This window comes from Mastacembelus armatus, chromosome 21 (assembly GCF_900324485.2).
Source record: "Mastacembelus armatus chromosome 21, fMasArm1.2, whole genome shotgun sequence".
Lineage (NCBI taxonomy): Eukaryota > Metazoa > Chordata > Actinopteri > Synbranchiformes > Mastacembelidae > Mastacembelus > Mastacembelus armatus.
This window is the reverse complement of record NC_046653.1, coordinates 18922309-18949986: the sequence shown is the minus strand read 5'-3', so window position 1 is coordinate 18949986 and position 27678 is coordinate 18922309. Positions and strand designations below refer to the sequence as shown.

Here is a 27678-nt window from a genome sequence, read left to right as displayed (position 1 = left end):
TCTAAGAGTAGGTTTCATTATATAGAAAGACAACTGAGAAGAGGGAGACGAGTGAAGGTAGAGTGATGCCAAGTAGAGAAATTATAGGAGGCCATTTCCCTCCTTTTAGTCCACAATTCTACCTTTTTCTATTTAAGTACATGGGACTTTACAGTAAACAGGTAACTGATGAGTAAAGAAGGGGTAAGACACAGAAATAAGGGGCACCAGTGTAATACAAAACATACTTTGTTCTCTTTTTAAAAAAAAAAAAAAAAAAAAATCCATATCTAAAAAGATGACATGAAAGTAGTCTAAAATGAATTGGTAGCAAAGATCACTGATGCCTTTCAGACATGAAATAATAAAGAGTCTATTGAATGTAATGCTCCACTGTGGTGGTTGTTTTCTGTTGAAGACCCTAGGCAAATGCATTTTTTGAGTTCACATACTTAAAATAAGACAGAATTTAGCTTTAGTTTAGGAGAGAAACTCCGACCCCATGTATGTGATTAAAGATTTTTACTTTCTCCAGGTGTAATAAGGTGTCTTCTTACACCTTATTTAAACAATCTGCTAGTACAATAATGTTTGAAGAGAAAGCATATAATTGGTGAACACAAGATTAACAGGTTTTTCAAAATTTGATCATGGTTTAAGCATAAGGGACAAATCATATATAAAACGACACACCTGGTCACCATAATAAACATTTATATTTTCCCATAAAAACTCAAAGGCCATGTTTGTATGGTCAGGTAACCATAAACATCACAATCCGATGGGGATCTAAGCATCATAATCGAATACACACACTACTTCCATATACCACATGTAATCTGGAATTGTATTTACATCATCCGACATCTGTTTGACATTTTCCCATTATTAGATCACTACATACTTGTGTTCTACATATTTAACAGTCAACATTTAACAGTCAGTACAAAGTACCATATGCACCTACCTTACCAATTTCACTCCCCCTAATCCCCCCTCTATTTTTTTTTTTTTTTTTTTTTTTTTACATGAAAGGTTATGATAACACAGGGCTGTGTGGCCATATTAGCAGCTGTAAAGTGTGGTACCCAGCCCACAGTGACAACATTTACTGGTCTGAGATCAGAGGTAAGTCGGTGTGTTAGTTGGATTATATGGTGCTGATTGGGACTGTTTCTCATTAGCAGAGGGGCAGCAGCAGACCTGGGCCTAGTGGCACTGAAACGAGGAGTATGAGCGAGGGATAGGGGCTGGAATGTGTTAAAAGGCAGGTAGGCTTTATGTTAGAATAGACGGGACCTTCTTGAGCCATGTACGTTAGTTTTCCAGATGCAAAAGTACAGTACAGTGTGTCATATTTTGACCTGCTGTCACAATGAATTATGAGTAGCCACAAAACATAACTTTCAGACTCTTTTGTATAGCATTCTGGTTGAGAAGTATTTTACATGCAGATTTGTGTCTGTCTTTCTCCATCACCAGAGAGTGTCTTGTACAAAGCACTCCCCTGGTATAGAACTATCAACTGATCTTCAATCCAACAGAACTGCTTCTGAGGATCTGACACTCACCGTCAGTGTCTCTGTAGTGTCTAACTACAATAAGTCTACCTTGAACCAGCTATCCTTGAGTCACACATCTTATCTTCATGGCTCTCAGACAACTACGTCACTAGTGTACACTTTTGCCACATTCGCCAAGTTTTATCTCCTAATCTCTGAAATCACCTGTCATGAAGTTCAGACGTGTGTGTGTGTGTGTGTGTGTGTGTGTGTGTGTGTGTGTGTGTGTGTGTGTGTGTGTGTGTGTGTGCGCGCACGTCCTGTTTCAGATTACGATTCTTGCTTTTGGGAGTTTTCTGAACATGTTAAATAACTATCACAGAGCAGTTTGCCGTTTTATGAGACTTCATTAGTTTGCATTAATAATTGCCTTTGTTAGTTCGCTAAAATATTTTTAAAGACAGTTTTTATGGACATCACTAGACGAGAGAGTGAGTACATATTCATTTTTTCATTAATTCTGCCCTTTTACAGGTTTACCAATATAATAAAAAAATGATCCCTATGCAGAAGCACAGATGATCAGTTGATGTCTGACACAGCATTAGATTATGGTCATATTTTCATGTTTTACTGCTTGTTATACTTTACATTTTAAATAAGAGCTCATTCGGCCAGTTAAATGACATTCACTGGCTGGACAGTTGGGCAAAAAAAAAAAAGGTTATGATTGAGAAGAGAAACTTTGTCGTGGTGGATCTCCTTTTTCCAAACTTGAATAGGAGACAATGTAACAGTAGATTCTATGCTATTTATGACAGATGCTTCACAACTGCATTTTTGGGGTTTTACAGTTCATTCCTGCTTCTGTAGTAGTACACCCATGGGCCAGGCACTTGTGTTTGAATGACATGAGCAAATAACATAACTAACAAACTAAATTCCAAACACTAGGCCTCCTCAGCTGCAGTGTACACTACATTAAATTTTGATTAATATTTATCTTGTTTTAAGATGATTGATTGCGGTCTGGCAGTCAATATTGTATTGTAAACATCCTGCGGTAATTGCTTCATTATCATGACGTGATGATCACCATTTCCTGTAACTCTACTGGCCTCCACCTGGCAGCATAATAGCCTAATTCAGGTGGTATTATTCATCCTACCACATGAATTACAGCAGACAACAAGTGGCCCACTCAAAAACAGGCCCTGGCAACAGCTTCCCTCTCAATATGTAGATTTCCACAATTATCTCCAGCCTGGTGGTGCAGGCAGAAGCTGTGTCTAAAATGCACAAAATTAAAGATCTGTGTTTCTACCCCACAATAATCAGCTACTTCTTAATATGCAAACTACATTCTGAGGTCGGTGGTGCTTAAGGTTCCAGATTGAATTTGGTTAAACTAAAAATGAATAAAGAGCAGGGAGGAAATCGATGTTACTGAAGCATTAATAGACCCTCCATCTGCAGAAAGCTGTCTGCGGGTGGGAAATAAAATGGTCAAAAAGTCATCAATGTTTACCTAGCTTCATGTCCACCTGCCTGTCTGACACTTTTTATCTGTTTTTTAGAATTGAAAAAAAAAAAAAAAAAACAAAAACAGAGGTGAAGAATCCCCCACACACGTCCTCCTCACAGCATGATGCTGTATGTGTATGTGGTTTTTTTTTCCACACTGCCTCAGGTCTGAGGACACAATTGGATGGCAAAGAAATGCTGAAAAATTAAGCAGAGACACCCAACATAGGGAAAGGAGAGAATCAAACACTTTTTGTCTACCTTTTCCTCTTTTCTGCCCCCTGCTTTCTTTGCTTGCCCTCCAGCAAGTTGGAGCTCAAGATGAGCAATCCGTTCCCCTCTAGATTAGATCAGGAGGGGGCTGCAGGGTTTACTGGGGGTTGGCCTCTCTTTTACCAAGAGGAGCAGGACAAACAATGGCATACTGGACCTGCTCACATTTTGTTTATGATGACTTTACTACCAAACAAACAACTGATATGAAGAACCGGTACCTTTTAATTTTAATTTGTTTTTTGCAGTTTAAAAGAAAAAAAAAAAAAAAAAAAAACTCTTGTTACACTCAGAAGGAACTCATGCTGCTTAACATGTTCTGTTAATATCATAAAAATGCAAAACCTGCTTCTACATGCAGAAGAGCCCATGTTCACCCTAACCCCTCATATTTTTTATAACATACTGATTCACCTTTATTTTCTTGCTTTAAAAAAAAAAAAAGCTAATCCCACTGACAATGTCCCTTACTCATCCTCCCATCCGTGTCTTCTTTCTGGTCTCATTAGTTTGGGTTTTATGCCTTAATCTACACAATGAGGATGAAGTCATGGTGGTTATCTTCAGCAGCCAATATCTGTCTACCTGTAATCCTTCTCAAAGTCCCCGGCTTCCTCCCAGCTCACAAATCAGCACACAATGTCTTTATGCAAGGCCTCTGCTGTAATGCCCACAAACGACAGACTTTTTTTCTTTGTCTCTTTTCACCACATAAAACAAGTGAAATCCCACTCCTCCTTAAACGAATGGAGATGCCTTTATCTATGTCCCAAGACAGGAAAAAATTAGACTGTAAAGGACATAAGAGCAATTATCTGCAAAAGTTTCTGATGACTGGAAGTTGTCACCCCAGTTTTCTCTCTATCGCTTTTTGCCACAGACCATTTGATAAATCCCTTCAAGTCAGTCATGATCATAGACTAGCTCATGCTGTATACATTAAAGGTTAAATCAATTTGGTATAAATAAATGAATAATAAATTCAACATTAACAGTGTGCAGAATTCTTTGGATGATAGCTAAAAAACAATGAATTCATCATTAAAAGTTAATTGAGAGGGGAACTTAAAAAGGTCAAACAAGTCGCTCCATTTGAGGAGGGCATAAGGGGGTTAGCTTTTAACTTAGTATTTTTATTGACTCTGGCAAAACAAAATGAGCGGGCTCTGTAGGATTGTGCACTCTGCATTTGCCATTCAGGCCTTCAGAGCTCTATTGTAGTACTTTGAAGAGAATGAAAGGAAGCCCCACTGGTGGAAATGCAGTGGAACAGCCCCACAACAGGCCACAACTGTTCCCTTATGCATGAAAGGCAGCAACATAAAAGACAAGATGGACTTCTGAGGTAGGGCCAAAAACAAAGGCAACAAAAGTGCTGATCACGAGGGGATGACACGACTCGTCTCGGCAGAAGGAGCAAGGAGAAAAGGGGCAGAGGACAATAGCACTCCCGGCCAAATGACATGTTGAAGAATTGAAAAATCCACACAAGAAGTGTCTTCTCAATTGACTAAACCCACAAGAACTGGGTGACTGTCGGCTGGACCCTGGTCAGCCTGAGGGGGGTGGACTGTAACAGCCCACAGCTTTTCTTTCTCTAACTTTCTTTACCAAATCTTTCCCTGTTCTGGCAAACAACTTGGCAAGGGCAGAGACGGACTGGGGTGATGGCTTTAGTCTGTACACACCAAACTAAAACCAAACCAAACCTAATCAAAGCGTGGCGGGTTCCGCTCCCGCAGCTTCCGTTTTGATCTGTTGGCTGTCAGCGTGTCTGATCTGTTTCTGTTTGTGCCCTAAACACAATTATGCTACTCCGTAACCTCCATGGAAACAGTCAGATGAACAAAAACATGTTTGCTCTCATTCAAAAAGCATCCTTGTTTATAGCAATGCAGTGTATTGGCTGCTGATATTTGATGGCAGTTTCAAAAGTCATACTAAATAATGCTTCGTTAATAAGAACGCTTCCTGCCAGTTTTCACCCTGTTGGCTTCTAGGCTGGGAACAACTGGGTGTTTTTGATTTACTAAACCAGAAAACAAATAAATATTTTTTAATATGAAGAAGCCCAAATACAGCTATGTGTGTGTGTGTGCGTGTGCGTGTGTCTGTAAGACATTAAATGGATGACTTAATATACATTCTCTCTCTGACATCCTGGGCACCCACAGGAGAAATGCATGTGAAGTGATGGCAGTTTAGGAAATCTGCTTTTAATTATATTTTTTACACAAATACAGGTGAACATCATGCAATGAACAGGGGGGAAAACATCTTTTCTTGCGAATAAAGAACCGACACACACCTCGAGAGTGATGGCTAAGACTACTTGTTAAGCCAAATCCTGAACAGTGCACTCCACAGGTGAAGGCCCTCCTCCATGATAGCCTGAGGCCTATCCCACAATTCTTCACACATACCCACGGGCCCTTTCACTGACCATCACCCTGTCTGATTAATGGATCAATGTGGTAATTGATTAGTGAAGAGGAGGTGAGAATAAGAACATAGGTCAAACGTCAATAATGTCCCCCTGACAAAAGGTGGAAGACATAAAATGTAACAGTGATAGCCTGCAGCCAGACCTCTACCCATCAAAGCTCTGGCAGGACTAACATAAAGGCCCTGGCCCATTCTTCAGCCAGCCCTGTCCTCCCTCCCCAACGCTCCTTTTCTCTTGGTAATGCTGTCTGTTAAAGTGACAGGAACCATTCTGGGAGCTACTTGTCAGCTCACCTTCATAAAACAAGCCGTAAAACAGCAAATAACAGGCTTATATGGCTTCATTATGCTGGCTATGCAGGATCACAGCCCTGGGCTGAGGGTTGAGGGGGGTTGTGCTTGAAGCGAAGAGGCGGGGAAAATGTTGGCAGGACAGCCTGTTTCTCGTGGAGGTTTGTTGTCTCAGCGGCTGTCACCATGCCCATGTTTGCTCAGGATAGAGGACCACTTGACCCCCTTCAATCATGTATTTCCCGAAATCCCATACAGAACAAACAAAGAGGAATGAGTCACTTTGGAGATGCTATGACAGTTCAGTCTAGTGTGACTTTAGAAGAAGTATGGAGCAGGATGCCAATGAGTTTACACAAGACGCTAAAAGTTAAAAGGTTAGTATATGAACCCTCTAACAAATATTATTCATAATCAAGCACAAACCATGATGTATTTGAACAGTTAAAGATTGGAGGCGAGGAGAACAGGGCCAGATGGAGCATGCATCTGTGACAGTAAACCTTTGGCCGGAGCAGGGCTGGTTATGAGAGAGATTCTCATTTATTTCATGCAAATATCTTTGGGTCATCTCACAACCTGACAGTGGAGACTGTGAGGTGGTCATTAACTCAGGTTGTCTCTCCAAAACATTTCCCCTGTTCTTCAAAGTCAGCCACGGGTGCCTGGCAAAATAATAAGCAGCCGTAGAGGCAGCAGTACAAGCAGCAGTACAACCGGTGGCAAATGTGGGCATTTGTGTGTTGAACTGTCTGTAGCACAAATAACTTAGTAAGTCCTTATTTTTCCAAAACAATTCATATTTCCCCCATGGACTTGCTTCAAATGGAAATTCAGCTTTTTCCCAGGGTAACGGTTTAAATTTAACAGAGAATCCCTTCATGTATATATACAGTATGATGTGCTATCATTATCCTACATATAAAATGTATATTAATTTTCAAAGCTACAACAGCAACTATAAATAGGCTGCTGAGATTAGCAAGTCAAATATGCAGAATAAACATTACACTATGTCCACCAAAGAAAATGTTCCTTTATACCCTTTATGTGCTTATCTGTCATGTGCCAGTCAAGTCCCAGCTGTGTTGAGATCAGTCACTTATCTCTTTAGCAAGGCTTTGAGGCAGCAGTACAAGCACCATCACTGTGATCACTGTATAGTTAATTGTCACCTCCATCAACATTAGCACTCTCTAACATGCTTACCAGAGGGAGAGAAAAGAGGAGCTGACTGCACGCTCTATTCTGAGACTGACACTTGTTCTCTGAGGGGCGGTTTTTGGTGTCAGGATTACAGTGCACGAGAGAAAGGAGGCGGAGGAGAGGTGGGGAGGTTTCTCCACAACTCATGTCACTGGGTCTGGTCTGTAATGGCAGGAGAGGAAGCTAGAAAGGAAGAGAGACAAGGAGCCACAAAGGATTGATTGGCATTTACTTTTAAGCAGCTTCTCAACCAATGGTAAGGCAAAGACACCAGCATCCACCGGACTGCTTTCCCTTGACGCTCTGTCATGAGATAACTAATCACATGACTATATGCAGGCCTACTTGTACATGAACAAAAACACAGGATAGATATAGATATATATATATATAGATATATATATATATATATATATATATATATATATATATATATATATATAGATATATATATATATATAGATATATATATATATATATATATATATATATATATATATATATATAGATATATATAGATATAGATATATATATATATATAGATATATATATATATATATATATATATATATATATATATATATCTTTGTCTATTACACACATTTGGCACAAGACCAGGATTCAAATGAGTCGCTACCAAACCATATGGACACACACATCTGACCCTAATCTAACAAACACTGAAGTACACACACACATACATATTCTGGCCTGCACACAGACACGTATCCGGACTGTAAACCAGCATTGCCATCTTGAGCCCCCTGGATCACTGGGGCCATCTGACACTGTGGAGCCTGAATGCATTAAGACTGGCAAGGTGGCTGCACTTTCCATCTCAGCTAGCACAGTTACATAACCCTCCATGATATGAATGCATTAACAGTATTAGTTCTGCAGGTGAGAACACTTCTCACTGCTCACAAATGATACCATCTCATTTTTACATAATAGATAATGTTGCTGCAGGATGTCAAACCAACATCCATTAAGTTAATGATCTGAGGTAAAACAACTGCTACTACACCCTCAAAGCTGACTGTCATGGCAAAGCATCGAAACAGAATGCAAAAAAAAAAAAAAAAAAAAAAAAAAAAAAAATTAATTTGCTCATTTCTAGTGCATGTTTACTTGTGCACAAATCCACTCAGCTAGAATTTGAAGTAGAAGCAAAAGGGATAACACGCGGTTAACTCTACAGGTGTCATGGGTCCTCTCATGGGAAGAAAAATGATGAGGGGTTGAGAATAATGAATGTAAGCTTAAGAAAGGATGAAGAACTGGTTAAGTTAGAGATGAAGAGAGCATGAAAGGAATGGACAGGCATGGTTACACAGACAAGCTAAAAATTGGTCTCATAACCTCCACTGCATGGGACAATCTGGGCTGGGGTGTGCTTGGATGCATCCTGGATATGGATATGACTGAGACAGTAGATCAGACTATTAGGACATTTGGCCTACGATGTGATATGTACTGTGTCTGGTCTCTTGCCCCCACCATTCCACCCACTCAGGCCCAGACACAAACACACCCCCGTACCCCTCCTCGGACCTCAGAAAAAAAGTCTGACAGATGGGTGTACTGGAAAGATCCACTCAGGAGACCAAAACATACTAAGGCACTGTCTGTCCAATGCTTGGATTTGGAGGGAAACTACAACCAGAGAAAAACAGGACAGAGAAAAAAGGGACATCTGTGGCATTTGTCTTATTTCCTCTCTTGTGGGACATGATGTGTCATGAGTGAGCACAGAGTCTTTTGGATCATATTCCATTTAATTAATGCCCCCCCCCCCCACACACACACCACACACCACACACCACACAACACACACACACACACACACACACACACACACACAAACTCAGCACTCCTCATCTCTTCCCTGTAAGTTGCCTGTGCCCCCAAGTGGTTGGAAATGATAACTGCATTTGTTTTACAACAATCTGCTGAAAACTTGTGAAGACTCAGAAGCCAAGAACACTAAAAACTCACTTATCTATTCTAATTTACTTTTCAGTTTAAGCCTCAGTCTTGAACCATTACAGCCTACTATTTAACAAGCACCGAGATAAAGCATATATAAACGGGAAAGGGCTTCAAAATGGGGAATTCTAAAATCTTTCTGTCACTCAAACATACATACATAACTCAAGAATATCTACAAATACTGCATTAGGGCTAAGTAACAATTTTTCACAAAACAGCATTATTACTCATGATCCCAACAACCCTGTCACTTCACAGCATAAAAACAGCAGCACTCCTGAGTGCATAAACACATCAATTTTTGAGTTACAGGATGGCAGAATAATATCCACAAAAGCCGATACTGTATTACAGTCACAATTCTTGTCTTTAGTAGGTCTTCTTCTGTTTGTTGCAATCACAATGATATGCCTTGTATAACCACATTGCCACATTCCCCCTATATCAATTGGAGAAAATATAAAGTTAAACCATCATTGGTCTGCTTCATGACTGAACCATAATACTTTTAAACACTGAATTTAGAATAATAAAGCTGATGTTCCCAATAATGTTGTAATGATAGAAGCCTGATTTTTTTTTTTTTTAAACCAACAGGGATGCCTTTTGACCTCAACTTCTGCCCAGCCCCAAGCCTTTAATTAAGACTGGCTTAGACCCGATTGATCCTGACACACCAGGAAGTTTCTTGAAAATCTGACTGCCAAAACCGTGGAAGTATTATATAGGCCACAACCCCCATAACAGCCCTCAGCCCCTCCCCACCACCAACATAAAAAGGACTAAGTTGAAAGCCCTTCTAGTCAGTCCATGGGACCTTACAGGATATAAGTTCTTTATCACTATACACGTCATAACAAAAATGTAATGTTTGTACTGTTTATTTAAACTTAGTCTATGCAACAAAATGATCAAAAACATTAATAAAATTATTAAATCACAAAAGTAGGATGTATTTAATACATGTTTAAAATTTAGGTAAAATACAATGGAAAAAAAAGACAACAAAATGTCTCCGCAAAAACAGATCTACACACCAGCACATCATTAAATCGACAACACATTTCCTGTAGCAAAAGCAATGATGCAAATAGGAAGCTGGGATTGTCAGAGCCCTGTGTGCTGTGCACCACATGGAGAGACTTCTTGTACCGGCTTTCAGCACAACACAGACGCTGATGAGTCAGTGAACCCCATGAAGGTGCAAGAGCTCCACAAACACTGCCTTTGTTTCACAATCTTTCAGTGCTCCTAATGACCAGAATAATTTGAATAATAATATACAATAATATTATAGGGTATGAAAAATAAAATACAGTATGCAAAAAAAAAAAAATTAAAAAAAATAACGTGAATAGGTGGGACATAAAAATCTTACTGTATGAAAAAAAAACAAAAAAAAAAAAAAACAGAATTTTCTTGACCATATGTAGGTCTAAGGTGAAATACAAACCCTTAAATAAAGACACTTTTGGCACCTGCCTCTTTGTGTCAACATTTGATTACAGTAAACTGCAAAAAGTGGATGCAAATTTTAAATAAAAAGCTCTTCATCTTCACAGTGTGAGCTTCCATATGACAATCTAAAAGGACTTGGAAATGGCCAGGGGGAGGAGTGAGTGATGTGCTGCAGTTGAAGAGAAAAGAGTTCATAGTTAAAGACGCTGATCTGCTGGAGGAAATCTAACTATCCACTAAGGCCCCAGGTGCACATTAAAAGCAACACTCTACAGTCCAATGCAAACAAACAATAACTATTCAGTAAATAGTCATTTTCTGAATATATCAAAACCATGCAGTCCAGCACTGCAGAATTCGGTCTTCTTCCAACCTGGGCCTAGCAAAGGTCTGGGCAACTTTAATCTGTAATACCAAGCACAGAATTACTCCATTTACAGATCTCTTGGCTCTGTCAGATATAAACATTACCTTTTGACACAATCAACTCAACAATTCACTGAAATGTTCATCAAAATGTGTTATCAAAGTACTATTGAATCTAGGGCTAATGCATTGGATTAGAAATACTGTATAGGTACTCAGTGTTAGAAAAATCAACTTAGAACCAGCAGCGTATCAACAAAATAAGCTTATTTAGGTAAGGTTCATGACTGTTTAGCTGCAGTCCAATCATTTATTATTAAATGTGCCAACTGACATTCGATTTTCCTGAAGTTTGATGTTTAACGTATACAATACCAGGAATGAACAACAGTTTAGTTTTCTATGCACAAGAGAATGAGAGTTTAATTTCATGCAATACTGTGTTATAGCTCTAGAAAGAGAGTAAGGCTGACAAACACTGGGAAATGGTGAACTGAGGCATCATACTGGCTGTAATGGCTGAAGCAGCAAATCTAATGATGGTGGAGTAGATAAAACATTCAGAAACATAAACACAGACTCGGCCACAATGTGGAAAGTGACAGGGAAAGAGCAGGACCCTACCTTGGCCTATACTGGGCTATTAAGGGTGTGGTTGGGGTGGACATTAACCAGTGCCCCTTCCTTCCTTTTCAGGGAGGATCATGGAAACTTAACTTAGTGTCAGTTTTTTAACTTGTTTGGCACCAAGCCTGGAGCAAAAACCAGACATATTACAAGTGCTACAGCAGCACACCATACTGAGTAAAGTCCCTTTTAATAATAATAACCCATAATGTTGAGCTCAGGCTCAAACTATGTCCGATTACAAATGCAACCTTGCTTTGCCCCAAAACAGAGAGGTTGCAGACAAAGTGCAACATTACTGACTTAAAATGTTGTGTTCCTATGAAACGTTAGAACCATAACTTAAACTTTACAATATCAATTAAATCTTTTTTAACCCTGTGTAAATTAAGTCTGAAAATCCTAGAAGGGTTAATTCATAGCAGTAGGTTATTATAATAACCCTGTAAAGCCCAAACGTGTCACTTTCTTATAGTTATAGTATAAACCACTGCACTTCCACCTTCTCAAATCCAGGATTTTACTCCAGGGTTTAAGTGTTTTTCATTTTTATCCAAGTAAAACATTATCATTTGAAAAAATATATCAAAACAAAACATATGAACTTCAAAGGCAAACCTAATGCATCCTTCAAAGATTGCCAGAGAAAAAAAAAATAAGTGCAAAATTCTAGTGACGTTCAATCTAGGTCTAATTCTCAGACATGGGATCTTTTCAGACTAATGGGTCTGTCAGCTTTGCACTCATCAACTCAGTTGTAGGGATCTTGCAAACCAATGTCTATAACAGTAATTATCACAGGGCTTCTAAAGCCTATTTTACGTAAATCATTTTAAATGGTTCTTTGTGAGCTAAAATGGGAAGAAAAAAACAAAAACAAAACTACATTAGTGGCCTGTAGCTACCTGCATAGGGATCTACTTTTGGGGGATACCGTTAATTGCAAGTAGTGATACTGTTACTCTATATGAAGTATTTATCCATGAATGTTTATGCAGAGTAAACATGCACTGGGTGGAGATTCATTTTCCCAGAATATACACAGGGCATTGAGCTCACCTGAGCATTGGCTGACGACATTCTCAGAGGCGATGAACACAACAGAAATGCAATGTCAAGGTCAAAAATCAGCAGTACAGTCAAACAGGCCCATTGCTGAATTGCAGATAGCAGGCATCAGGTGCAGGAAGTCATTAAGAAGATTCCAGTTTGCTGTTCGAGTTAGTAAAAGTTTCCTGACCAGAGTGCAGAACGGGTGTTGGTATATTGTTGCTGGAAATGTCTGCTGATTGACACAGGGCATGACAGCTGACATGCTGCTGACTGTTTTGACTGGCATGTGGCCTAATGACCAAAGTGTTTTTGAAATGTTACATGGAAATGTATTAATCCACACATACACATATATATTTAGAAAGGTTTGAAAAGAAACATGAACCCCTTAAAACTAAAACTTGAAGTTCAGAAAAGCGTGAGCTTTTACACCACCTTAGCAAAGAGCTGTTGGCTTTGTCCCTCTGTAGAGGTCCTGTAGTAAAGCTTCAAAAGAGCCTTATCACTGTCACATTCTCTCAGAAGAGAACACAGTAATGGAAACCGGATGCACAGGCTTACACTAGGTTAGGCTAACATAAGAAGAGAAGTGAAGAATGCTTTGAATGTAGCCTTGTTAAAGGGAGAGCTCCTGTATAGGCCTCCTGACCTTCCCACTCCACTTCCTTCCCAAGAAGTAAAGGAATGCTGTGTAAGATTTTATAAATTACTAGGGGCGTGCATTTTAGCTTCCCCTCAGAAAGTGATATTTTTAGTCAAAGCCTTTGTCTTACCTAGCCTTATGGGATGCTGTGATATGACCTCACATCAACAACTAATACATGTTGTATTATGTTAAACTCAATCTAAGGGCAGGATTTTTTCATGTAATTGTTCCTCTGTATGTTGAGATAGTTTAATCTCTATTTTATGGAAAACAAGTTGGTACAAGATGCACAGAAAGGTTATTTTAGGTTACAAAACAGGGTAGATAATAGCTGTCTCTATTAGCCACCTGCAGTCTCAACAGTCACCTAAACTGAAGTGGACAGTCAACGGGACATATTACCTCTGGCAATGAGATGTGAAGCTGTGGAAGATGACTGGACTTTGTGTGGATTCTACTTTATTCAGTTTGTTCCTACCAGGAGCTAACGCTGGCTGCAGCTGCCTGCAGATATCAAGCTGATGTCTTGTCAGCACAAACTGAGAAGATAAATTAGTGAGCAGACTAAGTTTTGTGATTTTAATGATCTAACTGATAATTAAAATGTGTCTAGACTTAAGCATATGCAAAATGGAACAGCATTTACTTGTTAGTAAATGTCTGTATGTGGTCTATGACCACAGACGTACTGCAACTTAAACATGCTTTGTGGTGACTAGTTTTTCTAGTTAATTTTACTCTAATATACTGTATCAGACTGGTAAATATACTGTACATTGACCAATAAGTATTTAAAAATGACTTCTGAAGTAACATGTAAAATACACATATGCATTACACTCGTCCAAGCCACATTCTAGGATCTGTCAAACCGAGTAGGACTACATGTCTTAGATTCTGCTCACTGAAAAAAAAAAAAAAAAAGTTTAAAAAAAAAAAAACATTTTAGATTCATGCATTTGGATTTATCTACTCCATATACACATGTCCCCTGTCCTCTCTCTACTCTGGCTTTGCTATGGCTAACTCAGTCTAACACAAGGTCCCTACTTTGACTGTGGCTTCATCCTGTATTTTCCAATTATCACCTTTTAAAGGCCAGCTGGGTGCATTCCAAACCATCGGGGGGGCAATTCCATTTGCATTGCGCTGAGACAAAGTCATGCCCATGTACTTTAATGCTAAAGTTCATAACAGTCTAAAAAGGATGGCATAGCTACAGCCAAAAAAAAAAAAATCACAACTATAGAACATTTTTGGCCATAAAAATTAAATAAAATTCACAAAAAAAGGAAACAAAAACAGACCACAGACAAAAGACTTGACAGTCAGTTTTTGGACAACATTTTCCAACTTCAAGGTTATTTTGTTTTATACACACTGACTGATATAGCTCCCCTTTCAATGCTTGGTTTTGTTTACAGTTTAAGTTTTCTCATTATGGTGATTTTACTGCTCTATTCATTACCTTGATTTTTAAGCATTTCCAGAAATATTTTACATCCATTTTATTTAGGCCAATTTCATATCTCCGTTTTCCCTCCTGAAAATCACCACTATATTTGTGTACGTGTGTGTGTGTGTGTGTGTGTGTATATGCATGTGTGTTGTTTGGAGGGGAAGTAAGTGTTCAATTTGCTTTGCACATTAATGAACACTGCTTTGTCTGCCTGCCTTTAGGCTCCTTTCTTAATGCTCTCGGACTGCATATAGCAGCATTTAGCTGTGAATTAATTTTCATGTTTGGACATACCCTGCTGAGGTGTGATGCCAGTGGTGCATAATCAAAACCTGCAACACTGCATATGGGTAGACAGGTCTTGTGGGTATTTTCACAGTGCAGATCCGTAGCTGGGCGGAGGAAATTAAAAGTAGAGAGGGGTCAAGGGCCAACAGACAACAGAAGTCAACGGCAGAGCATTTAACACAAAAGAATAAATCTGTTGTCTTAAAGAAGAGTACAGAGCATTTTGCAGTATGGTGTGCAGCTGTGGACCCGTGCGTGTTAGAGAGCGAGATAATGTGCATATCCCTGGCCATGGGACAAGACACACAGCCACAGCTCAAACACCAGCAGCCCTTAACATGGTGTGTCTAATGCTCCTATTTAGTGTTTGGGATTCAACGGCGCGTGGCCTGAGGTTTTGGGAGGGGAGCGTGGATAGCACCTAGCCTGACAGCTGTGCCCCAAACCGAAGACAAAAGCCTGAGGAAGTACCGCATCATCGAAGATGGGACTAAAAGGCATGGCAATTTGCTTGTGGTCTGGCCTATACTTGCTGTCTGATTCTGCGCATAGTCCACTTTGCATGGAGGACATGGCCCAAATGCAAACACTACTCTTATAATGGGAGTTTAAACTGGGAGGACATCTTTAAACAAATTCCACTATAAAAGGACTAGGCATCATGAGAGAGGTTTAGATCAAAAACAGAAAAACACAAACTCCTAATTAAAAACAGACTTTTTTCCAAGAAAACAGGACAAACACAGACCACCTTTCGTGCTTCAATCTTTCACTCATGTTTAGCTGTAAGCCTTAGGTGGGAGTCTCTTTTTGTCAATCAAGGTACATCAAAGATAAACAGGTTTACCATGCTGCTTTGTGTGTCTGTACGCATATCTGTATTATTGTTTTTAACAAAACAGCATGGTGTGTTTTTAATCTTTTGATTTTATAAGATCAGATAACAGGCTGTTGCATAAATAAATGCACCAGCAGTCAGCATATTGGTGACACATTTTCCGTCTAAAAACCTGGTGTGCTTTGGTAGCTAATGGAATATTACAGTAAATGACAACCTTCCTTTCTGTGAAGAACACATTTTACATAATTAGAAGTGGTGTATTGTCATTGTGTACACAAACACTTCACTAAATAATTTCTTTGAAGCATCTGCACAAAAACATCTGGTAAATATGGGGAATAAAATACAGCCAAAAAATGCTACATTAAAATTCTGATGGTCAGGTTAAAATCTAAATAAAATCTACAAGCAAGTAGATTCAGGGTAAATTTTTATAAACACAAGCAATTTATTACCAGATACAGAGACGCACTGATTTGTGGTGTGAGATAATGGAAGCAAAAGAGGTAATACTTAGTTGTCACATCAGCAATTAGGTGATAATTAGGCATAGTTGAGAACTTTAACTCTTTCAAATGGTTTGTTTGATCTGAATATTATGCTCCCAGATAAATGTACTCTGCATTAATTTTTTATACCAAATTAAAAGTCAATAAAGACTTCGCAGAACTGGTTCCAGTGCTTCAATATGGAGGTTTTCTCACTACTGACAAAACAAATACTACGTGGCATTTGGACAATGCTGTTACATTTGAATCTGCAATCGAACAGAGTTAGAAGTCAGTCTTGCACAAAAAAAAAAAAAAAAAAACTCCTGTATGTTTTCATGGCTGTGGTAGAGCTCCTTTGGTGTGAATAGATACTAATGCTATGCTTTACTTGGAGCCCAGTAAGGCTGATGAAACATTAGTAAATGTGAACTGCAGATCAAGGGCTGTTCACAAAAGGGTGGTGCAGCCATAACTGACATCTATATCAATGACTAGCCTTGTTATAAAATGGAAAACTAAATATTTACAATTACATCTTAACAGCAAAATAGGAAAACTATCCATCCCTCGCATAATGGAACTTCCTTTATTATGCCCCTGTGTCCAGGCGCGCGCGCGCACACACACACACACACACACACACACACACCTCAAGGGACTGAAATGGCTCAAAAATATCCACAGGTTTAAATTAGACCATCAAACAGCCAGCTGCAGATTTGTTTCCTGTGTGGGGTTTGTGTATGTGTGCAGTGGTTGGATGGCGAGTTGAAGGAAAGGACTGAGCAAGTTTCTGACCTCCCATAGGTGCAGCAGAAAGTGCAATAGTGTCAGTTCACTAAAACAACATGGGGTATTTCGCAATGGAGAACCACAAATGAGTCTTTTCAACAACCTGCTAAGTGTAAAATGAATTTAGTCATGCCTTACAATATCAAAAACAAGTCTATTCATTATAAGTTTACAAAGTCAGCAAATAGCCTTAACTTTAATCACAATTTGGGGTAACCAGGGGTTCAGACAGAATAACCTTGCCTCACAATAATAATAGGGGTGTATTCAGTTTGACTAACAGATCAATGAGTTGTAAGGTTTACTAAAACAGGTTTACAATGCCAATGCCACAGTGAGGCTAACAGTAGAAACTTTTTTTTTTTTGTTCAACACAGGGCTAAAGTCACTCTGGATGCAGTCCTTGTGGCCAATGGGTTCAAACTGCTCGAATAGCCATTAAATTCCAAGACAGGAAAACACTATTATACACTCAGTTACCATTTTATCAGGTAGCCTACACTTATAAAACTGACTCCAATCCAAATTTCTGGCAATAAATCTTATTTTTGATAAGCCTATAATGTTTTCACCTCTATGATCAACTGTGGTTAGGGATTGTACTGCACTGGACTACATGACAGAAAAGACATGCAAATGTCACTGCACACACACTCCAAACGCTTCTATTTACATGCATATGTCATACAAGGGGAGCATGGAGTCAGCTCCATGCAAGGAAGACAAACTGAAGAACACAAAATAGTAAAAAGCTGCTGTGCACGTAAATATACAGATGCTGTATGTTTTTTTTTTTTTTAACTATACTGGCAAAGGCTAAAGAGAAAAGATGTAATATGCAGAGAAGCTAAGAAAGTATGCAACACTGTGTGACCAAGCCCAACTTTTTCTAAACGAAACAAGAAAATCAAAATATTTTATCAACTTTGTTCACAAGCAAGCCCTTCTCTTGTTTATTCCTCTCTTTCACAACTTCTGTTTTGACAAGAGCTATACAAATAAAGTTTGTTGTTCTATTAAATGACAGCCCTTATTTTGCCCAACGCCATTAATATACATTAGGGGGACAAATTTAACACTATGGACACCTATTAAAATGTAGACCCCAGTCTACATTCCTATCATTTCTCCATAATGTTGTTATGTAGTTGTACATAACAGCCTGGCATGATGAAAAAGAGCAAACCCTCCTTAGTGAGAGTAGCTGTGTCCTTAGAGGGCATTAGTACCGGCATTATCTTGTTGTGCCAGACAGTTCAGTAGTAAACACCCTGGCAAATGGCCTCATAGTAAACTCTGATGGAAGTGCACAGTACAGCCGGAGTGTTGTAGCCATTCTGGCAGTAAGATATGGGTCATTCCAGGCTGTCCTCTCGCTCACCCCAGCACCAGAGCCCAAACCCTGATGAGATTAGCCGGCCAGCCAGGAGCTCAGTGGTGGTAAAACACAAACACCACTGATTACGTGAACATCCCCTCACACTTCAGCTTGGATCCCCTTGTGCAGGGTCACAAGCGGGTTAGTGCAGTGACTGCGTTGCCATTTCCAACTTATATGGCAGTACTATCTCTATCTTGGCACACCACGGACACTGACAGATAGTAAATAACAGCAATTATCCTGACGTCATCTGAGACGTGCTATGACACCCAATGTATAAAACTGCTCTCAACTGAGAAAATGTGTCAACTATTTAGTTAATGTCACAGCAAAACAGGTTAGCATTTTCTTCCAGAGACTGTTTTGGGTAGGGCAGTGAATGCAAGCAGCCACTGCTACTCTGTGTTAAATCAATGCTAGAAATGGGATTAGGCAGGTTGGAATGCCAGGGTAATCACTCATTCAGCAGCAGCCAGGAGAAAAGGCCTCCTTAAGAAGAAGGGGCGGGTTTTATATAGCTGAGAGCTTTGATTACTGCTCCATCTTAAAACCGCATCCGATGAGTAAAGACATGCACTGGTCCTCCCCCCACATTTACTGGGTGAGTCGCCCTCCTGGGTTCCTGTAAATAAGTGATGTCACAGCGCTTAATGATGCCCAGACTCGACTCAGCAAAGCCCTGAAAACAACACAGTACCAGCTTCATCAGTACTGTGACCACGCTGCCTGTCATGTCAATACAAAGAATTAGTTTTGCACATTTTATCCTACTTCTCACAAAAAACACTCATATTCGAGACAGTAAAATTCACCCTTGAGGGAAAAAAAAAACAAACAAACAAACAAAAAAAAAAAAAGACATTGTCTTCATCTGTGGTCTGACTGCTCTGCCAGTAATGAAGATGTTCAGATGAAGAGCACAAAAAAAAAAAAAAAAAGACACTTTCTCTGGGCTTTCTCCTGTTCTCCCCAATGCAGACTGATAGTGACAGTTGCTTCCAGTTGCTACATATAAAGGACCCATCATAAAGCCCGGCAAGAGGAAACAGGATAAGCGCTTGAGCCAAGGCAGTAAAAAGCTCTCTGGGAACTTGAAAGCCACACAAATGAAGTCTGCGTCTGCCATCTGGAAACAATAAACAAACAAAACCCAGCAGCCAAACAAACACCACGAAAGGCAGAAGGGGAGAGAGAGAGAGAGAAAGGGAGAGGAGAGAGAGAAAGAAGAGAGGGGAGAAATGGAAGCAGAGAGAGTGTGAATGAGTGATAGGGAGAGGAGGGTGTCAATGTTAAAAACGTGTGCAGCATGCATCATTAGCAGACACTGATAGGAAGACAGAGACAACCCTTTGTATAAAATCTCCTTTGATGCTGGGGAGATGGCCCTGCTGTTTGAATGTGTGTGGTACCACTGAAACCTGGTTCTAATGAAGTATAGTGCTAACAGGAGGCCGTCTGTCTGCAACTTGTACTGGCGATGTGATGAGACGTTATAAGCCAGTTTGAAAAATGGCAAAATACCAAACACAACCAGCCAACTCTCTCTGCACGCCCAGATAGATCAGAAATAGGCTATGATTTGTCATTATTTTTAGAAAGAGACAGAAAGACAGTTCAGTTGTCCTGTTTTCACTGGAAAGTTATGTACACCAAATCACAGCCCTAATTGCTTGTGGGAGTACATATATAATTAACAACAAACACTGAATGTTTTACATCCACTGAGCCCTTCAGCTGATGAATTCCAACTTATCAATCAATCATGAAGTTTGTAAAATGTAAAACTGACATAACTATCACAACTGCCCAGGCAAGTGCTGTGACTTACTAATGCTTACTCAGCAGTCAAAAAAAAAAAAAAAAAAAAAAAAAACTTGCAGTGATATGAAGCAGAGAAAAACTGATCTGAGCAGCTGTTAAAAATAAATATTTGGTATAGTGCACTTTTCCGTCAAAATAACATTTTAAATTATATTTAGTAATAAAGATTAAATAATCAAATTAATGCAAACACACTTTTGTTAAGATATTTTGGTTTTACCACCCTTTGACACTAAACTTGCTAGTTCAACTAAAAATAATGATCATAACAATCTTACTAATAGCATCAATAATAATAAAAACAAAAAACTAATACTACTTGTACTCCTGATGACAAACTGTCTCTCACTAGAGGAAAATGTTTTTTCTGTACAGCACAACTTTATCACACAGACACGGTTGTTAATATTCCAAACCAGGTTTCCTGGATTGTCACTCAGCAACAGTATGAGACTAATGAGGAAAAATCATAAGATGAAGCTTCACTTCTTACTGGAACAAACACAACAAGCTGCTCTCAGAGAGCTCACCACAAGCCACACTGTCAACACTGACACCGAGAGGTTAAACCAAGAACTGCAGCCATGTGGACCCATGTACTATTATAGACAGTCCCACCTAGATCATATGTGTACATATGCTTAAAACGAACACGCTAGGGTAAAACAGCAAAGGAAGCCATATGCACCCACACACATACAAACACCACAAACACATGCGCACACACACAAAATGCCCCTGCTGTGCCTGGTTAACAAACACTCTGCAATAAAAGCAGGCCTCTTACTCATTAGGATGCTGTGTATCAGACAGGAAATGCTGGGTAAATTACACCTCATCGTCCTGGAACTAGCCGACCATCACCATGGCAATAAGCCAACCTCAGTGCCGTGAGAAGACCAAAACAGTAACGTGGCAAAAGAACCAGGGAACAGGACAAAATATAGTCTTTGTTGATAGCTGATAAAAACAATGCCATGATGTCAATGATGTAAATGAACAGGTTTCTACAGCATAAACTGAACTTAAATCTGTATGTATTTAATAGCCAAAATGGCCCCTTTGGCCTTTTGAACAAGGAGCTGACTCCAAACCTGGAAGCAATATCCTGTCTGCCCACACACACACACACACACACACCTCAAACTACTACGCAATTAATGCTATATGAGCTAAACTGTACCAGCTCAGCACATTCTTTTATTTTCTTTTTTTTTTTAGAAATTGTAAGTTATTAAAGCAAATGCAATAATACTGTCCAATAATTACATTAGCACAGGCTATAACTTGATACATGACATTCAGAAGAATATTGGATGGGCTCTCTAAAAAGATCTGAGTAATACTTCAAATATTTTGACAGCTATTCACTGATGAAATAGATAATACATATGTATGGCTTATGAATAAACAGCTTGAAAAACTACACTGCAAAAATATGACTATATCAATAATGCTTTCACAGCGGTTTGTGCACAATTTTATCAAAAGTTTAGAACAAAAATATCCAAAGATACCAAACACTGTTTTGTACATTTTTTTTTTTTTTTTTTAAATTCCCTGCACTTGTCTTAAAAGGGATCGTTTCATCACAGCACTTGTATTGGCTCACATCTGTAAAAAGCAAAAACACAAGTTTCCCCACTTGTGTTATCATTAAAAACATGGAATATTTCCCCAGTTTCTCTTTCAATCCGACCACCACGCTCAAACGCTAAACCACATAAACCACCCGTTAGCCAAGTCCACCCCACGTTTCGAGAACAAAATTCTTTTGTTGCTTTGTTCACACATTCCTCCCGGGCCGTGTTTATACAGATGCGATTCCATGTGCGCTCTGGGGTCCTAAGAAGTCCTACTCTAAAGATGAAGATGTGCTGCTGATCAAAGGCTTCAGTGTTAAAGCAAATACACTTGTTTTGTTTTTTTCTTCTATGGGGATACCGGGGAACATATCCATCTGTTGACCGTATGGATTCACCTTGGTCAAAACCAGGACAAGTGTAGGCCTTTGCCACCCCACACTGCTCCCTCAACCACGTTTACTCAGCTGGCCTCCATGCCAGTCACCAGAGTTTTGTTTTCACACAGCAACATGTGTTAACTTAATGCTCTGTAACAGATTTCAAAGGCAAGATTAGCTGGATCAACAACAGTTAATAGAGAAATTCACTGATTCACTGGCTTAAAAATTTACTTTTTACTGCAAAAAAAGTGCACTGTTAGACCCTGATGAATACATCCCCTGGCAATGGGTGTTGGTGCCGATTTTGTTTACTTGAACCCCATCATGTATTTGACCGGGTTGTTTAACTCAGCTTGTCTCCTGTTCGACTACAACTCTGGATTTCCTACGCACAATATAAAAAGAAAATAAGAATAAAGGTTTTCTTTAAAAAGAGATTCATATATTTTTCTGCATCATCAAAAATATTTCAAAACTTTGGGACTGTGAGAAGCCAAGAATGTGCCCCATAGAAGATCAGATAAATAAATTGTTCAGGAAATGCATAAAACACAGGGTTTTAGGTTATTTGGCCAACCTCCTGGTCATCCCCCATGGCAGCAAAACTTGGTGACACAGTACCCATGGATGTTTTGTTGTTTGATTGGATTATGGTCAGACACCTCAAGCTCAGCTTCCACCACCAATCAATGAGGAAATGAGGTGTCAACACACTGGTGTTTATTCAACACCCATTTATTTTTCTACCAGAAGCTTAAGCCAGTTTGACCACAAAAGAAAGAAGATGAGTGAAGGGATTTTCTTTAAGCATTTACATTTATTGCTCATTTCTAATAGTAATATAAACAAGGGGTTTGTGCTGTATACATGCTAATTATGTTCACAAACAATTTGCTCAGTTCTATTTAATTTTCTTTAATTGCATTCTCTGGTATTACCATTTTAAATGGAAATAACCCAATTTACTGCGAATTGACTAATGCATTTATAATGACACCTCATACTAACATAAAGACTTTATAATATTACAAATGTATATTCAAATTCTATCTTGTCTTGGTTTTAATGTCTTTTACAACTGAGAAGGCAGGGCTTTTAAACTTCAGGCTGTGCATCCATATGACCAAGCTAAAAGAACTAATAATGTGAAGACATCAGGAAGTCTGTAATGTTTCCAGTCAGCATGAAGTGCCATCAAAATAAAATTCTGCACAGTAGCTGCAGCTTTAAAACAACTGGGGCAATTGAAAATTCCCTTCCCAATTTATGCCAAATGCCACTTTATAAACATTCTAGCCTGACTGCCAAGTGTCTGTACTGCTTTATGCCCCTTCTCTTAATTGAAAACGTTATAGGGGTGCATTACACTTGGGGATTTTATAAGCTGTGCTATAAAGCTCGAGCAGGCCCTGTGAGGGGAAACTGCCCATTAACTTATAAGGTCCAGGCCTTGGCTCTCTTAATTGACAACCTCTAGGCTACTTTCATCACTTGTCGACTTCATAGCGGCAGTCAATGCTTCCCCCAGGATGCTGTTGCATCTTTGACACAAGGGTGTTTGTGACAAAGAGCAGTCTGCCGCCAATGCCAAGGCGAGAGCTCTAGGCTGTTCATAAAACAAGCGCACACATTCCTCTCCTCTCAAACCACGTGAGATGGCTTCATTTAACCATGACAGTACTGCTTCCCCAAAACATGCACCAACATTAAATATTAAACCCATTAATATGGTTGACTTTTTATATGCTTATTCTGTATACCAGTATACACACAACATATGAAAAACTTTAAAATACCCAGAAAATTGCTTATACTTCATAAATCCATTTAAAAATACAAATGTAAGATGATAAGTTTAAAAAGGGGCTATTGTGTATTAGAAAATATTTTATTTTCAATCTGTTCAGGATACAAGCACAGACAGACACCATTGTTTTATATGATGCTTAAAAGGTGCTGGTCCACCATTTTATGTAAATTGAAATAGATACAGACATTTGGGAATTTGCAGTTAACCATTAAATACTTTTGATAGGAAACACTGTGACTAGAGAATCTTGGATGAAAATTTGAGAGTATGCAGAGTGAAGGAGAAGTGCTCAAGAGTGAAAAAAAAGCTAATAAATTGTTAAGCTACTGAGCCATTCAGTGCAAAGGAGGGTGTGAGGCTAAGAAGAAATCACGTGACTGCGCTTTCAAAAACTGACAATACTTCCTGGAATATGATAATCATCTACTTAAAGCTGATACAGATGATGTACAATATATAGGTCACCATAGCGTTGGAGATTACAGAATATTCACATTAGATATTAAAGTAATGTGCAGCATCAATCATTCTGTCCACCCTATTTACATCAGTGAAGATAGATTCAATATTAGAAACACCACATACAGTAGCAATACAACTTAACAGCACCAATTCCTACAACTTCCAATGAAGCTCTAAGTGCTTCTAGAAAGTTGTGGCTAAAGTGGTAACACATGAATCAACAAGTGTCCATGGTGGCCTACAGATATCAGCATTTGCAAGTATAGCATTTGAATGAATATGCAGCATAATGGTGAAAACTTAATGTCCTAACTTAAGCCTAACAAAGCAAACATGCGTATCATAGCAAAATAAATAATGTAAATATTTACTAATGATAGACCTGCATGTACTAAAGCAAGGAAGGATCCATAGTTTTTTTTGGCTGATTTATACTTGGAGGCTAAGATTTCATTAAGTTATTCAGTTAGTGAGCCTATTTTTCTATATAGTTCCCACAAAAACATAACTATTAGTAGGCCTAGCTTAAATAAGAGTGTTCATTTTAAGATAAGATAGCAGTCAGTTGTCATCTTCCATTGGCTAAGGTGTTGTAGAGCCTGGTGGCAGCAGGGATGGAGGATCTCCTGTATGGTTCAGTCCTGTAGCTCAGTGAGGTGAGTCGTCCACTGCAGCTGCTTCGCTGCTCCATCAGGATGTTGTGAAGGGGACGGTCTGTGTATTCCTGGATGGTCTCTACATTTGTCTGTGTGAATCTCTCCACCACAGCTTCCAGTGAGCTTCCAGCCTCATTCCAGTCACTGAACCAGCTTTTTGACCCAGTTTGTCCAGCCACCTTGCATCTTTCTGCTGCCTTCCCAGCAGACTGCAGCATAAAATAGCACACTTGCTACCATAGTTCGGTGAAACAGGTGCAGGAGCTAAGCCGCCTCTGGAGAAAAAGTCGTCTCTTCCCATTTTTATATCATCCACCTGTGCTCCGTGACCAGTTAGCTTATTGTCCAGGTGTAGACCTAGATATTTGTAGGCTGGCACCAGAGACATTGACTGGATACGGGTATTAAACCTCCGTAGTGTTCTGTAGGAGGCAGTTCTTGTTGACTAGTCCAGCATTATTCCGGACATTAACTTCATAAAACTGCCATATAACGTTATTGTAAGCAGCAAGGAGATGTTGGGACCGGATATAACGTGGAAACATAAATAACCGGACCAGACAAACTCGAAGACACGGAACCGCAGCAGTGTTTACTTTGCAAAGCAACGCGAGCTCTGTGTACATTCTACAGGAACAAACAAAGAGCTCAGCTACAAACAAATACATCAGTAACAGGCTAAATAAAAGATATAAACTCACTTACTGTGGAATAAGTCGTCTCACAGCCCTGGTGATATGTGCCGCCATGTTTCCTTCGATGACGCGCTTTAAGTACAAGCAGCGATTGGCCACAGAAGTTGTTCCCGTGTGAAGTTCGAGCGATGTGATTGGTCAGAACCTAAGTAGGGGCGGGCTTTGGAAAAGCACTAGCACATGGGTAAATAAACAGCGGAGTAGTGGGATAAAGGTGCTGCAGTGGAGATTACGAGAATACATGCACTCATATCAATAACTAATCAAAAGAAGTAATAGAAATGACGCCATCAAACAAATCACCTGGTAAACACTGATTAACTTATAACTTGTCCACTTGATATAGCCTATTCCAAAGATTTTTCCCATCACAGAAGCAGAAGAGACAGAGCCAGACTGAAGGAAAAAAAAACAGGGAATGAATTAAAGGAAAGGGAGAATTGAGCACAAGGCACGTCAGGAGTTCTTTCTCCCAGCAGTGGTGAATTACAGCCATTACCATGAGCCAGGTCCAAGTGTGGTGCACAAATGACACGTAATATGTGCCATGATTAAGTCAGCAGGGGATTTGCTCCAAATGTCAGCATTCAGAGGACAGCCAACATGTGAATGTGCTGCTGACCTATACTGAAGGGCTGCTTCATGAAGGTGGAACACCCAAATGCACTTGGTGGCAGACCCTGAGTAAAAGAAGTGTCTGGGTAGTCAAAGAATAGTTTCCCTACTTTCCAGCACAGAAAGTACATGAGCCATTCACTTCACTTATGTAATACAATGCTTTCCAACCTCAGACCCCTACTGGGTCACCAGATAAGGGTTTCACTATCTTTGGGGGAAGAAACATGATTTTCCCAGACAAATTACTGGTATTTTATTTTCTCTAATCTTGGCTGTTTATTTTAAATTACTTGTAAGTGCCTTTTAAAAATTGTTGATTTAAACAATCCAAGAAGGAAACATCAGTCTGTGGTTGAACTGCCTGCAAACCAGATACACATAATGTGTAATAAGGGGTCTAGTGAAGACAACGGTTTACTTATTAGAGTCACAGATCAAAATGTGAACCATTAATGTGACAATTTGCCATTATTTATCCTCCAGGTCATTTTTGTTGAATGATGATTTCTTAATAGATGTATTTCTCTCTGTCTCATAGGCTAAAAACATCTGAAAACCATTTGTAGCCTGACCAACACAAATGATCTTGCTAGCCACATCTAAAATGACCTATACATAAAAAAATATCACTGAAATAAATCCGACAAACATTTTTTTGCTTTTCTGCTTTTTATGTAAATATATTTTTTCTCAATGTAGAATTTCCTTCTTAACAAAGGGGCCATATGTGCACATCGATTCCTACATGGGATAAAAATGCAATGGAGTTGGAAAATTCCATTCATGGGTTACTTGGAAACTACTTCTTTCCCTCCCCCTTTCGTTCATCGAACACAATTGTTGTCTACTAATCCAGTTTTGATAGCATTTGGCACACTTTCTTTGGATCACAGCAAGATGCTCAACTTCCATTCTGGTCTCCCCTAGGAACCTCTGAGCCCAAGAAAGCAGCCGACACCAGGTCGCGCCAAAGCAGGGGGGTTCTCTGTCTCCTCATAAAGCACAGAAAATTATTTTTTGATTCAAGTCACCTCTT

The 27678-nt window shown here is 39.3% G+C and overlaps 1 protein-coding gene across 2 annotated transcripts in view; it reads right to left on the bottom strand.

Moving 5' to 3' along the window:
• Positions 1–26090, bottom strand: part of clybl (citrate lyase beta like) — a 61488-nt gene extending 35398 nt beyond the window's left edge. For both annotated transcript variants that reach the window (XR_003294937.1, XM_026294895.1), the window contains exon 1: positions 26035–26090. Coding sequence is in view for 1 of the 2 variants with exons in the window: in XM_026294895.1 (XP_026150680.1) it covers positions 26035–26078 (44 nt within the window). In the remaining variant the exon portion in view is untranslated. The remainder of the gene's footprint in view (positions 1–26034) is intronic.
• Between the last annotated feature and the right edge of the window lie 1588 nt (positions 26091–27678).